Here is a 13286-nt window from a genome sequence, read left to right as displayed (position 1 = left end):
TGCATTTTCCAGTCTGATTCACTTTAAAATGAGTTTCCTAGCTGAAGCTAGGCCCTCGATTGTGGATAGTAAAAGTGTCTTTTGACTGCTGGTTTGGTATTCATGGATACATTTTGCTTTATACTGCTTCTTTGTCCTATGTGCTGACATTCAGTCTTTGCATGTTACTGCCCAGTTTTGTCTTTTGGTAATGAGTCTTTGTATTTCCAGTATTTTGTCTGGGCACTGTTGGCTGGCGCACTAAAGTTATTCCTAATGGCTGGTGTGTAGCCTGTTGACATGAAACACCCCTGATAGAAGGGAGTGTTACCCTTGGGGTAGGTTGTGATGTGTGTGTTATATTCAGTTTGCAAACACAAAGAATATCTTTTTAGTAACTGTCTCTGACACTGCCTTATAATGCTCCCAGACGCCAGCCCTTTCTGAGCTCAGCTAGTAGTCACTGTTGTTTTTGGTTCCCAACGAGGCTATTTTTCCCCCAGGAAGTCCAACCTTCTGATCTGCTAGTCTTCAACCCTTCAACCTTCTGTTTCTCCAACTGACAACAGTAACACTTAGAACTTAGAGTCACTGTGCATCAATCAAGCTGGTGCTGCAAAATTTAAAGTTATCACAGGGACCGGTTCCATTATCTGACCCAAATTTTGGGACATAAAATGCAACCTGGTTCTCATTCTCCTCGCTGACATCTTCTCTGAAAAAACAACCAGGGCAAACATGACAACAGCTGTTCAAAGATGCTACCCTTCCTACTCAGCCAGCAGACTAGGTGAATGGTTGGCACATCTAATGTAGCTTGCCATGATTAATCCTCAGGACTAGCTTCTGTCGTCCATTTGTTATTACCCTTTGCCATTAAATAGACAATGAATCAATGTCTTATATTCTTCCTGCCATCTATTAATGGATAGAGGTAAAACACCACATTTATACGGCTAGCGTAGGATGGGATATTTGCCAGGTGAGGGAAATTTTAAAAATTTAAGAACTCAGAAGTATCGAGAAACCATTAGCTAATTTCACATACCATTTCTGCTTGCCTTCAAAATCAAAAAATCCAGGTTTGGGAATGTTGCAGCGACCACATTTGACCTAAAGGTAAGACAGTATGGGGATAACATTAGAGTACCTGTTGAAGGTTAAACCAATAAATACTGTTATGATAGTTGACATGACCTATCTAACAACAAAAATAAGGTTTTTCTTTTGCACTAACAACCTAAGAATTGCTTTAAAAAAATTAAATCAAGTCCATAAAGTCCATCACTGCTTTTAGGAGATGTCTGGAAATTCGCAGCTGGACATGATGATGATGAAAACAAAGCTGCTCCCCATTTTTTTCTACCCACCAAGATCCTGCCTGTGAACACCAAAGTTCCTTTAATGCAGGGGTCCCCAACCCCCAGTCCATGGACCAGTTCCGGGCCGTGGCATGCCAGTGACCAGTCCGCACAAACAAGCAAAGCCCCATCCACGAGATGCAGGCAGCATGCACTCCTGTCTGCAGAAAAACCTCTCTCCACGGAACTGGTCCCTGGAGACCAAAAGGTTGGGGACCTTGGCTTTAATGAATCTATGCACAAAAGATGCATAGGGTTCCAAACTGCAAAGTATTATACAACAAAACTGGGTGAATCTAAAAGTATATACCAAATAAGTTAGAACTCAGAATGCTGCGATAGTTGGCAACCCCATATAGAATTGCTTAATTTACAATACAGTATTATTTCTACCTCCTGTATAAGCAAGGTCAAACTGCCTTACACATCTTCGTAACACTGACAAGACCAAAATACTTTATTATTTAACATCCTCCCTGTATTTAAACGAAGTTTCGATACCTCGACCAGATGTCCTCAAGCTATTCTGATTTACTCAAAGGGAAGATAATAAACCCATACAGAAGATAATAAGAAGAGCCATAGTACTGAGGAAAAGTAATTTACTTGGTATCCATGTCTTTGTCAGTGTGGTGATCTCTTGCTTCTGGACAAGTGGGCAACCCCACCTACAATTTTTTTCAGGGTTTCCCAAACTGTGAGGTTTGGAAAGGTGCAGGCAGAGTTCAGGGGAAGAACCTTTTACGGTAGTTTTATTTTGTTACGATACTGTAAATCTACCTTTCCCAAAATACTAGTTTCAAGTGGACAAGGTGCAAAGTATTTTTTAATAAAGATATAAAAAATAAAAAAACAAAGTTTCACTGCACTGCTGTCAGTGTTCATTTTGGTTTTTGGATTTTTGGGGGAGATGTGTACATTAAAATTACACTAAAGAGAGGTGTGATGGTAAAAGATTTAAGAACCCCTGCCCTAGTTCCTTATTTAGATGGTTGTGAACTAATAATCCAATTAGCCTATGCTTTAATGCTTATCTGTCTTTACCACGAGCAGCTGTGGGACCTTCTGATCACTATGTGATTTACCTTGTACCTGTTTATAGACAAAGGTTTAAAACCACAAAACCAACAATTAAATCAGTGAAGTCTTGGACTGAGGAGGCAAAGCTAAAGCTACAGGCTTGCTTTGACTCAACTGACTGGAAAGTTTTCGAAGATACCTCTGCAGACTTGGATGAATTCACAGATACTGTAATATCGTATGTTAGTGTTTGTGAAGACCTATGTGTGCCAACCAGGAGCTTGCGAATATACAGTAACAAAAAGCCTTGGTTCACAGCTAAACTCAAGCAACTATGTCGTGCCAGAGAGGAAGCTTTCAAGAAAAAAGATAGAATGCTGTACAATTAGGCCATAAATGTATTAACAAGGGAAATCAGCAGCAAAAAGAAGCTACTCTGAAAAGCTAAGGAATCAGTTCTCAACAAATGAACCAGCAAATATGTGGAAAACTCTCAAAAACATCACCAGTTACAGCAAACTCCCTCTCCAAGTTGAAGGAAATCAATAACTGGCAGATGACCTGAATGTGTTTTACTGTAGGTTTGAGAGGAAACCACTGTCACCTGTCTCCACCATCCCCATCTCAGATACACCAACAACAGCCATACCTCCTACAACTGACTCCATCCCTTTGCCCCCCCACCCCCCACCTGTGGTGATCACAGAAAATGCTGTGCAAGGTTTATTTCACAGATAAAAGCCTAGAAAAGCACCAGACCCAGACAAGAAAACTCCTTCTTGCTTGAAAGTTTGTGCTGACCAATTGGCTCCCATCTTCACCTGCATCTTTAATAAATCACTAGAGATGTGCTATGTTCCTTCTTGCTTCAAATGCTCTGCTATCATCCCAGTGCCAAAGAAACCCTCCATCAAGCAACTGAATGACTACAGACCAGTTCCTCTGACATCCGTAGTTATGAAAACCTTTGAAAAGTTAGTGCTGGCCCACCTGAAAACCATCACGGTTCCTCTGTTAAACCCCTTGCAATTTGCCTACTGAACAAATAGATCAGCAGATGGTGCTGTTAATGTGGCTCTGCACTAAATCCTACAACATCTTGAATCTCCAAAGACCTATGCAAGGGTCCTTTTTGCAGATTTCAGCTCGGCATTCAAATACCATCATTCCAGACATTCTTCTCACTAAACTAAATCAGCTAGCTATGCTTGATCACACCTATAAGTGGATCATAAACTTTCTAACAGACAGGAAGCAGCAAGTGAACCACACCAGGTACCTGTACAGTTAGCACAGCCCCCCCTTCCCCGAGCTGTGTGCTTTCTCCATTTCCCTTCTCTCTATATACCAATGACTGCATCTCAGAAGATCCCTCTGTTAAGTTATTGAAGTTTGCAGATGATACAACAATGATTGGCCTCATTTGAGACAATGACAAATCGGCATACAGATGGGAGATTGAACAACTAGCCTTGTGCGGCCGGAACAATCTTGAACTGAACACACTCAAAACTGTAGAAATGATAGTAGACTTTAGGAGAAACCCTACTACCTCTTACAATACTAGACAACACAGTATCAACAGTAGAGTCTTTCAACTTTCTAGGTTCTATAATACCTCAAGATTTAAAATGGACATCTAACATCAAAAATGTCATCAAAAAAGCACAACAAAGAACGCATGTGCGGGGGAACCTTTACCTTTACCTTTTATATAACATCCATGTTAATACCGCTTATGCGGCCCGGGAGGGGACACGAGGCTGGTTCCATGCAGTAATAACTGCTTCTTTGAAGGAGGGTGTCTTCCCTGCTGCCTTGAAGGAGGCGGTGGTGAGACCCCTCCTCAAGAAGCCTGCCTTGGACCCGGCTGTTTTAAATAACTATCGTCCAGTCTCCAACCTTCGCTTTTTGGCGAAGGTTGTTGAGAGTGTGGTGGCGCATCAGCTTCCTCTGTTCCTGGAGGAAACTGATTATCTGGACCCGTACCAATCGGGTTTCAGGCCCGGATACAGCACGGAGACGGCATTGGTCGCGCTGGTGAATGATCTCTGGAGGGCTAGGGACAGGGGTTGCTCCTCTGTCCTGGTCCTATTAGATCTCTCAGCGACTTTTGATACCATCGACCATGGTATCCTACTGCGGCGTCTCAGGGGGTTGGGAGTGGGAGGCACCGTTTTACGGTGGTTCTCCTCCTATCTCCTGGGCCGCTCGCAGTCAGTGTTGACGGGAGGGCAGAGATCCGCCCCGAGGCCTCTCATTTGTGGAGTTCCTCAGGGGTCGGTTCTCTCGCCCCTCCTGTTTAACATCTATATGAAGCCGCTGGGTGAGATCATTCGTGGTTTCGGGGTGGGGTATCATCAGTACGCTGATGATACCCAACTTTTTCTTTCCACCCCGAACCAACCCAGCGATGCCCTCGCCGTGATGTCCCGGTGCCTGGAGGCGGTCCAGGTCTGGATGGGGAGAAACAGGCTTCGTCTCAATCCCGCCAAGACTGAGTGGCTGTGCATATCGGCATCTCGGGTCAACCAGACTATTCCATCTCTAACGATGGGGGGTGAGGTGTTACCCCCCGTTGATAGGGCTCGCAACTTGGGCGTCCTCCTGGATTCACGACTCAATTTTGAAGACCATATAGGAGCCGTGACCAGGGGGGCTTTTGCCCAGGTTCGCCTGGTGCGCCAGTTGCGACCCTATCTGGACCGAGATGCCCTACGCACAGTCACTCATGCGCTCGTGACCTGCCGTTTGGACTACTGCAACGCTCTCTACATGGGGCTGCCCTTGAGGACCACTCGGAGGCTTCAGCTGGTACAGAATGCAGCCGCGCGAGTTGTGATGGGGGTCTCCCGATACTCCCATGTAACACCTCTACTCCGCGAGCTGCATTGGCTTCCAGTTGCCCTCCGGGTGAGATTCAAGGTGCTGGTGATGACCTATAAAGCCCTACATGGCTTGGGTCCGGGATATCTGAGGGAACACCTGCTGCCGGCATCAAGTTCCCTTCGTCCAGTGCGCTCCCATAGGGAGGGTCTTCTCAGGGTGCCACCGGTAAGAGATTGCCGGCGGACAACACCCAGGGATAGGGCCTTCTCAGTGGGGGCGCCTGCAATACAATATCAGGGCTCTTAGCTTTGCTTGCTAGGAGTTCAATGATCATTGTATTTTTTCCCTAGCTTAATAAAAAAGAACTCTTCCATTGTTTTGGTTTTCTGTAAGGCTAATTTTTCTCTCAGATTGTACTGAGAGAGATCTAGTCACAATATCTCAATACTGATAAGTGTTCTAAATAGCTTAGAATCATCACTGGTCACTTGTTGAAGATAACTGCATAAAGTTTCACATGAGCAGGAGCTAAATCTTACTTGTAGAACTTTTCTTTTATATTAATAGCAACCTCATACATTTGAACATTAGGTACCAGACAGAGGGTTTGTGGCATAAATGACAAAATGATATTTTCCCCCCATATTTATTACACCCAACCCAGCAACACCTGCTCAGGGTCCACAGGCTCTTTTTGAGGAAATGAGCAGAACATAATACCTGTAGGAGTTTGAGACTTTCCTCTCAGATAAATTTGTCTATATCCAGTCTGGGCCTTGTACCAAATCACAGTTTGTTTTGAGATTGTGGAAACTGAAGAGCTATAGAGTTTTTTGAAATTTAAGCTTCTCACTGTGGATTAGACCCCATCCATCAAAATATATAAAATATAATATATAAAGAAGGCACTGAGTCTGTTTGTTGCCTGGTCTATATCACTTAAACTTCACAGTAGCAATTGCAATAGCAATAGCACTTAGGCTTGTATACCATTACACAGTGCTTTACAGCCCTCTCTAAGTGGTTTACAGAATCAGCATATTGCCCTCAACAATCTGGGTCCTCATTTTACTGACCTCAGAAGGATGGAAGGCTGTCAACCTTGAGCTGATGAAGATTAAACTGCCAAACTGCTGGCAGCCAGCAGTCAGCAGAATTAGCCTGCAGTACTGCATTCTAACCACTGTGCCACCATAGCTCAAAGAGGAGAAACCTTCAGTAGGTCCTCTCCAGACAGGCAGATTCTACATGAACAAGGCATGTATGTTTAGAATGCTCCTCTGAGATTGACAAATGTGTACATAAAAAGCATTTCATAATTTCAGTACCAACTGATAATTTACTCATGATGAAATGGCATAACCAAGATTTAATACGGTATTACAGTTTCTACTGAACGTTGGCACTTTCAGCTGGAAATGAAATATTGAAAAATGTCCCGAGCAATGTATACCAGTAAGAACATCTATAAAACTGTCCTCTTTTGTAGTCATTTCATATGTAGTCATTTCATATGAGCTAGAGTGCGATAGACTTAATAGTTTATTGTTGTTAGCATATGGATGTTTATGATTGTTCTTTGTTTTTATACCTTGTACTTAGCTCTGGGAAGTCGGGGGGGGGGGGGGGGGGGAATGGGGAGAGGGATAGGGAGGGTTAGGTAGGGGTGGGTGGAGGGAGGGGGGGATTGTTAAAGATAAAATGTATTGTAAAACTTTTCAATAATAAAAAAAAACACTGTCCTCTTCAGCCTCTGAGAATTTGTTTCTTCATTTAGAACAGACATGTCAAACACAAGGCCCGGGGCCCGGATCCGGCCTGCAAAGTGGTTTCATATGGCCCGCGAAGCCATCCTGGAAACAGTGAGGGAATGGCCCCCACTGCCTTGGCCCTGGCCCAGAGACCCTCACATCTGTCCCACTCCTGCCCAGGCCCCCATAGGCACCCTTGATGTGAACGATGTAGAGCTGGCCATGCCCATCCAGTAGGCCATACACACTCTGGCCATGCTCACCCAGTAGGCCACGCCCACCCAGGCCACACCCACCCGGCCCCTTGAGGGCAACCACGATGCTGATGCAGCCCTCAATGAAATTGAGTTTGACACCCCTGATTTAGAACACTTATGTGGCTGGGTAACTCAATGAGATTCTGGGTGACATACAAAAAAAAATCATACCACCAAGGCAAGCTAAAAAAAGTATATGTTGATCCATGTAATATATTTAATTTAATATATTTAATTCACCAATTTGGAACTCTATACTCATTCTGTCCCAAATATTGGGGAAAACAGTCTTAAGTTTAAGGCTTACAGGATTGAGCAACTGTATATGGAATTATAAATAATCAGAATTATTAATGGGCTATCATTTGAATTAATTTTAAGTGCTACCAGTTACTTCTGAACATATAGAGAGGGAGAGAGGATTGTGAGTTGCTAATAGATAAAATACAATCCCATCCAGATTTCAAGAAAGGTAAGATTTCAAATTATATAGACTCTAAACACATTTTAATACCTTAAGCTCAAAACTGAGAAGAGCATGATTTGAAGCAGTGGTGTGCTAAATCAACCACTGTGTTTTATAAACCATAGTTTATTAATGGAGCCAATTAAAGCAACATTTCATGTGATGTACACAAACCTTGGGATGCAAAACTACACTTCAATAATAAATAATTCATGAGTCAGTTGTTCCTAGTTGTTTGTCAATGCAGTTGCCAAACAAGATGTTCCTGGTGTTTTGACAATGTGGTTACTAAACTATTCACAGGTACTGTAATGTGTTTCTATTAAGGACTGAGACTTTTAAGAGAAACTATCCTGCTGTTGAACCACTGTCAAAGGCATTAGAAAGCTATTTGTAATCTTGTGCATGAGATTTTGCCCTTTTGAAAAGTTCTGTATTCTAGCTATGTTCAATAAATATTCTGTAAAAGTGATGTGTATTATTTCTTTTTTCCTAGGGAGCTGTAGAAGACCCTCCCCTCACTCTCTTTGTCTCTAACTTTATTAAATAAGTATGCTGAAGTTGAATAAATACATATCCAGTTTCCCACCCCCTCCTACTCAAACTCTTGGTTCCCAGATCTAGGTGTTTCGTTGCTCAATACACTGAATCATAAATTAGCTTAACTTGTGCAAAGCCATATAGATATTGAGTAAGTCACAATTAAGCAGACACCTGCATTCTGCAAGCAATCTTGGGTTCCCCATATTTGATCCACAGAAACGAGAAATCCCGTTGTGGCAACAGGTTTTGGTGTTTTAAGAATGTAAACACTGGCTCCGTAGAGCCAGCCAGCTATTGGTACTATTCACGGAGAAGTTATCAACACCTTTTAGAAACTGGTTTTGTGCGCGGTTAAGGCATCAGGCTAGGTCAGGGGTCGGCAACCTCGGCTCTTTTATGACTCGTGGACTTCAACTCCCAGAATTCCTGAGCCAGCATAGCTGGCTCAGGAATTCTGGGAGTTGAAGTCCACGAGTCATAAAAGAGCCGAGGTTGCCTACCCCTGGGCTAGGTCGTAAGAACTACCACCTTGGACTTGAAACCAGCTGGATGACCTTGAGCAGACCCTCCCTCTCAGCCCCTAGGAAGGAGGCAATGGCCAATCACTTCCGAAAAGCCTTGCAAAATAATTACAGGGGCTCACTCTAAGCCACGACCCATCTCACAATATCTCACACAGGCAGCAGGCCCCCCTCCCACGCCCGCCAGCCAAAGTCAGATAGGACCCCCACCTTCAAAAGCAGCGTACCTTTCGACAGCCATCGAAGGGCCCCCCCAAAAAAAAGGGGGAGGGGAGGGGGAGAAGCTGATCTCGTCCCCCGTTCGCAGGCTTCCCGGAAGCTCGCCGACCCGGCGGCCCCTTCCTCGATCCATCCCAAGCAGTTCGCGCCTTGGGACCCCGGCGCGGCAGCCTCACCTGCTTATAGCGCGCATACAAGTAGAGGAGCTGATCCTTGCCGGCCACGGCCATCAGCGTCGGGACGCGCTGCACCGCCCTCTCGAACTGCTCGGTCAGGTTTAGCGGGGAGGACGAGCGGCTCTCCGAATCGGAAGCGGGGCCTGGAGACTCCCCCAGCCCGCCCACCATCATCACGGCCGCGGCTGCCCTCTCCTCTTCTCCGGAGCTGCAGTCGTCGCCTCTGCCCGCTCTCCCTACGCCTTTAGCCGGGAACAGCAACGCCATGGCGCCCACGCTCCCTCCCGCCCGGCCCGCAGCCTCATCTCACGGACTCCCTTCCCCCCTCCCCTCCCCTCCAAGGAAGCGCGCGGACACCAGCAAACAGCGGCTGCCGGCCAGCGACGAAGCCACGCCCCACATCCCACGCGGATGCCTCCCCTCCGAGACCAAGTCCTGCGCATGCGGGAGGGAGGAAAAAAAAAAACCAGAGAACTACGCAAATGAGAGAGCGTCACGCCCGAGGAACCGCTCTCGGTGCCTTTTTTTTTCCATCCCCCCGGGAGACACAGAACGGGGTGTTGCACCTTCCTCGTCACAGCCGCTCTGCCTCGGAGGGGCTTTTGGATGAAAGCTCATCCGTGTCTCCAAACTAAACGCCTTAATTGCAAGAAAGAGGGAAAGTTCCATTTTAGATGTTAAGGCCCAACTTCCTTTACTGTGTTCTGTGCAGAACGATCGAGGAGTGGAGTCTGAGCGTTCTTTTTTTTCTTCTCTTAGTTCGGGGCAAAAGTGTGAAGCTGAACAGGCTCGAACCTTGTCAGCATCTGGAAAACGATTTTATCTGAAAGTGGGGTTGGCCACTCTAATAATGTTTTGGGGCCAGTCTAAACCAATTTAACTCAGTAATTATAATAGCAACTTTGTGCGTGCGTGCGTGCAATTGATGCAGAAATATTTGCACGTGTTTTAATTTTACTTGTTGCATTAATATTTTCCCTAATTACTTTTTGAAAGCATTGGTAATGTTCAATAACTATTGATAAGAAACAATGTCTTATTTGGAGATACTTTAAAAAAAGGAATTACTGTAGTCATCTTTTTGTTATTTATTTCCATATAACCTCTTATATTTCTGAATAGGCATGTGTGAATGAAACGTGTATAATTTAGAGTGTGTAATAATATATTGGCCTAGTTGAAAGAGAAGTATGAAATGGAAAGGTGATATATCTGAGCAGTGCTTTTTTTGTAAAAGAAAAAGGTGCCGGAACTCACACATGTCATACAACCCACCTTGCCTACCCTACAAGGTTCCATCCAAAAAAGGTGCCGGAACTCCGTTCTGAGCGTTCTATGAGAAAAAAAGCCCTGTATCTGAGTATGTTACTGTACAGCCATACTATCAAAAGTATGGCTGTACACATGGTAAATGTTTTCTTAAGGGGGCACGTTGGCTCAGTGGGTTAGGATGCTGAGCTTGTTGATCAGAAGGTCGGCAGTTTGGCCGGTCGAATCCCGAGTGCCGCGTAACAGAGTGAGCGCCTGTTACTCGTCCCAGCTTCTGCCAACCTAGCAGTTCGAAAGCACGTAAAAATGCAAGTAGAAAAATAGGGACCACTACGGTGGGAAGGTAACAGCATTCCGTGCACCTTTGGCATCTAGTCATGCTGGCCACGTGACCACGGAGACGTCCTCGGACAAGTGCTGACTCTTCGGCTTTGAAACACAGATGAGCACCGGCCCCTATAGTCGGAAACGACTAGCACGCATGTGCGGGGGAACCTTTACCTTTAAATGTTTTCTTAGGAAACTGGGTTGTCAGGTTTGTTCTTTAGAAATTAAAAATTGTTTATTCTTATAGTTCCATTTCTTAACCTCATTCCATATACACTTAATTATACTATAATTCTATATTTCCTTACAACTATATTTGTATTATTTCTGTATTTACTTCTTTAACTCTAGATTTCTATTCCCACAGTTACTTTCTTAATTATCAGTATTTTACTAGCTGATACCATGAGTGATATATACCATGCTATTATACTTAATGTTATGAGTATTTTTCTGTTCTCTTTTTGATAGCTTTAAGTACCCCTTAACACTGCTCCTCTTCAGATGTAAGCATAACTCCCCCCTCCTTAAAGTTGCAACCATCTGTTCTCACAGCTCTCAGATCTGGGGGATCTTCTCCTTGGCTGGCATTGCTGCAAGCTGCTGGTAGCTATGCAGGATATGCTCTTTCTGCTCTTACTACTGATTGGGGCTTTGTTAGCCTATTGTTCTGTGGCCTTTGGTGTCTTCTCTTTTTCTGGGAGTGAAGTTACACCTGTTGGCCTTGCTGCTTCAGGCAGTGTTACTAAAGTACTCATTGCTCTCTCTACAATGGCCTTTTAGCTATGTTAGATAGTTAAAACAGAAAACTGCAGCTATTGGCACCAATACTACCTCTGGCTCTTTAAGCCCTGTCTGCCCACTGCATTTTTAGGATTCCTTGGCATCTCCTTGTGTTGCCAACTTTGCCTTAGTTCTCAAGCCTTCCGTATTCTGCACAGTCATTTCTTGCTGCTTCCATAATTGCTTGCCATCTCAACCCAGACATTGTTTGTCTGTCTTTGCCAAACAGAAAAGCGAGAGAGTTCCTGGAAGCCCAGCACTCAAAGAAGCTATCAACAAATTGATAGATATAATTCATTACCAGATAATGGATACTACATAGAATCAATACACAACCCACTCAGGTGTCTGATTGGAACCATATGCAACAGACTAACTCCCAATCATCAAACAACCAATACCTCCCAAATAGCATCCAATCATCAAAAAACCCCATAGAATTCCAATTCTGCACAGATTATAAATATTGCAAAGTAATCTGCAGTTCTGAACCGCTATGCGGAGGAAGCCTTACTGGGATGCAAGGTAAAGTTCTGCAAGTATTTTGATGCCTATTTTGATACTGATCTCCTCAAGTCTGGAGAACCTCAACTAAAAGTATATACTTCTGTATTGCCAAAATGCTCACCACAGTGTGTTATACCCAATGCCAGCAGTCACCTTCCTTGGGCATCTGCAGCACCACTTTTAAGAATGGAGAATGCAATGGGAGCTCTCCCTCTCTTCCTCCCTCCCTTCCATAGCCTTTTAGATATTCAGTGTTATGCGAAACACAGAAAAGATATCAGAATTACTGAACATACAGTGTACAAATGAATGGATGGATAGATAAAAGTTGGAAATGAAAAGGAAACATTAAAACTTGTTCACCATTCAATATGTAACATTCTTTTCACTCTGTTCCACATCCTCTTTCTTTATCTCAATTTTCCATTCAGTCTATTGAGATATTCTGTCTTCTAATTTTTTTCTTGACTTTCCTGAAATCATTCAACCTGCACTCTATTTTCTTTCACTTCTAACTTTTTCTTCCCAAGATCCACTCTTGACGCTACTAAAAATTGTCTGTCCTACATTCAGAACTTTTCATCATCCATGTATCCATCATTAATTCTCCCTATCATCAAAGAGAACCAAATTAATTTTTTTAGAATTATTTTAATCTGTTGCCACATTCACATATGAATAAATTCTTAAAACAATGTTTTAGAATGTCTTCTAGGCAGATACTCATCACTCATCACTGTCATTCATTGAATCTGAATAGCCCAATCATTTTTTCTGTATTCTCTCATTTTGTCCCACATCACCCAAGATAATACCATATGTTTTTCCTCTAATTTGCATTCACAATTTCCCCCTAAAACTCATCTCTGTTTCTTCCACTAGCAGCATCTTGTGGAATCTTCCTGCTATAACCTAGGTTTCACTTAGGTTTGCTGTGAAAGTAAGAACATAAAAAACTTTACCATGTCTTTGAGGTGAAGTATGGAAAACAACACTTGTTACAGTATATCTTGAATAGCTGACTCCAATTAGGTTCCCCTTAATCTAGGAAATTTGTGTATCTCATTGAGTAACGTTTCAGCCCATCTATCTTACTGAATTGTTGTGAAATGAGATATTGTGAAAACTGCCTAAATGAAAGACAAGATAGAAATCTAACAAATAAACACATAAAGAATTATCAACTGAGCCAGTTTTGTTTTGATTATGCTGCAGTGCAGTTCAAATACTGTAGCAAAAGCTACACAATGTACAAGGCTGGAGCTCCAGTGCTTGGCA

The 13286-nt window shown here is 43.5% G+C and overlaps 1 protein-coding gene across 8 annotated transcripts in view; it reads right to left on the bottom strand.

The window, feature by feature from the left end:
* The window catches only part of ACBD6 (acyl-CoA binding domain containing 6), a 128454-nt gene extending 119056 nt beyond the window's left edge, over window positions 1-9398 (bottom strand). For all 8 annotated transcript variants that reach the window (XR_014026169.1, XR_014026170.1, XR_014026171.1 and 5 more), the window contains exons 1-2: window positions 9123-9398; window positions 1028-1092 (exon numbers count right to left, since the gene is read on the bottom strand). Coding sequence is in view for 4 of the 8 variants with exons in the window: in XM_081325780.1 (XP_081181906.1) it covers window positions 1028-1092; window positions 9123-9389 (332 nt within the window). In the remaining 4 variants the exon portion in view is untranslated. The remainder of the gene's footprint in view (window positions 1-1027; window positions 1093-9122) is intronic.
* Between the last annotated feature and the right edge of the window lie 3888 nt (window positions 9399-13286).

Source organism: Vipera berus (assembly GCF_964194415.1).
Source record: "Vipera berus genome assembly, chromosome: 3".
In the NCBI taxonomy this organism is placed as follows: Eukaryota; Metazoa; Chordata; class Lepidosauria; order Squamata; family Viperidae; genus Vipera; species Vipera berus.
The sequence above is the reverse complement of the archived record's forward strand: the minus strand, read 5'-3'. Positions and strand labels throughout refer to the sequence as shown.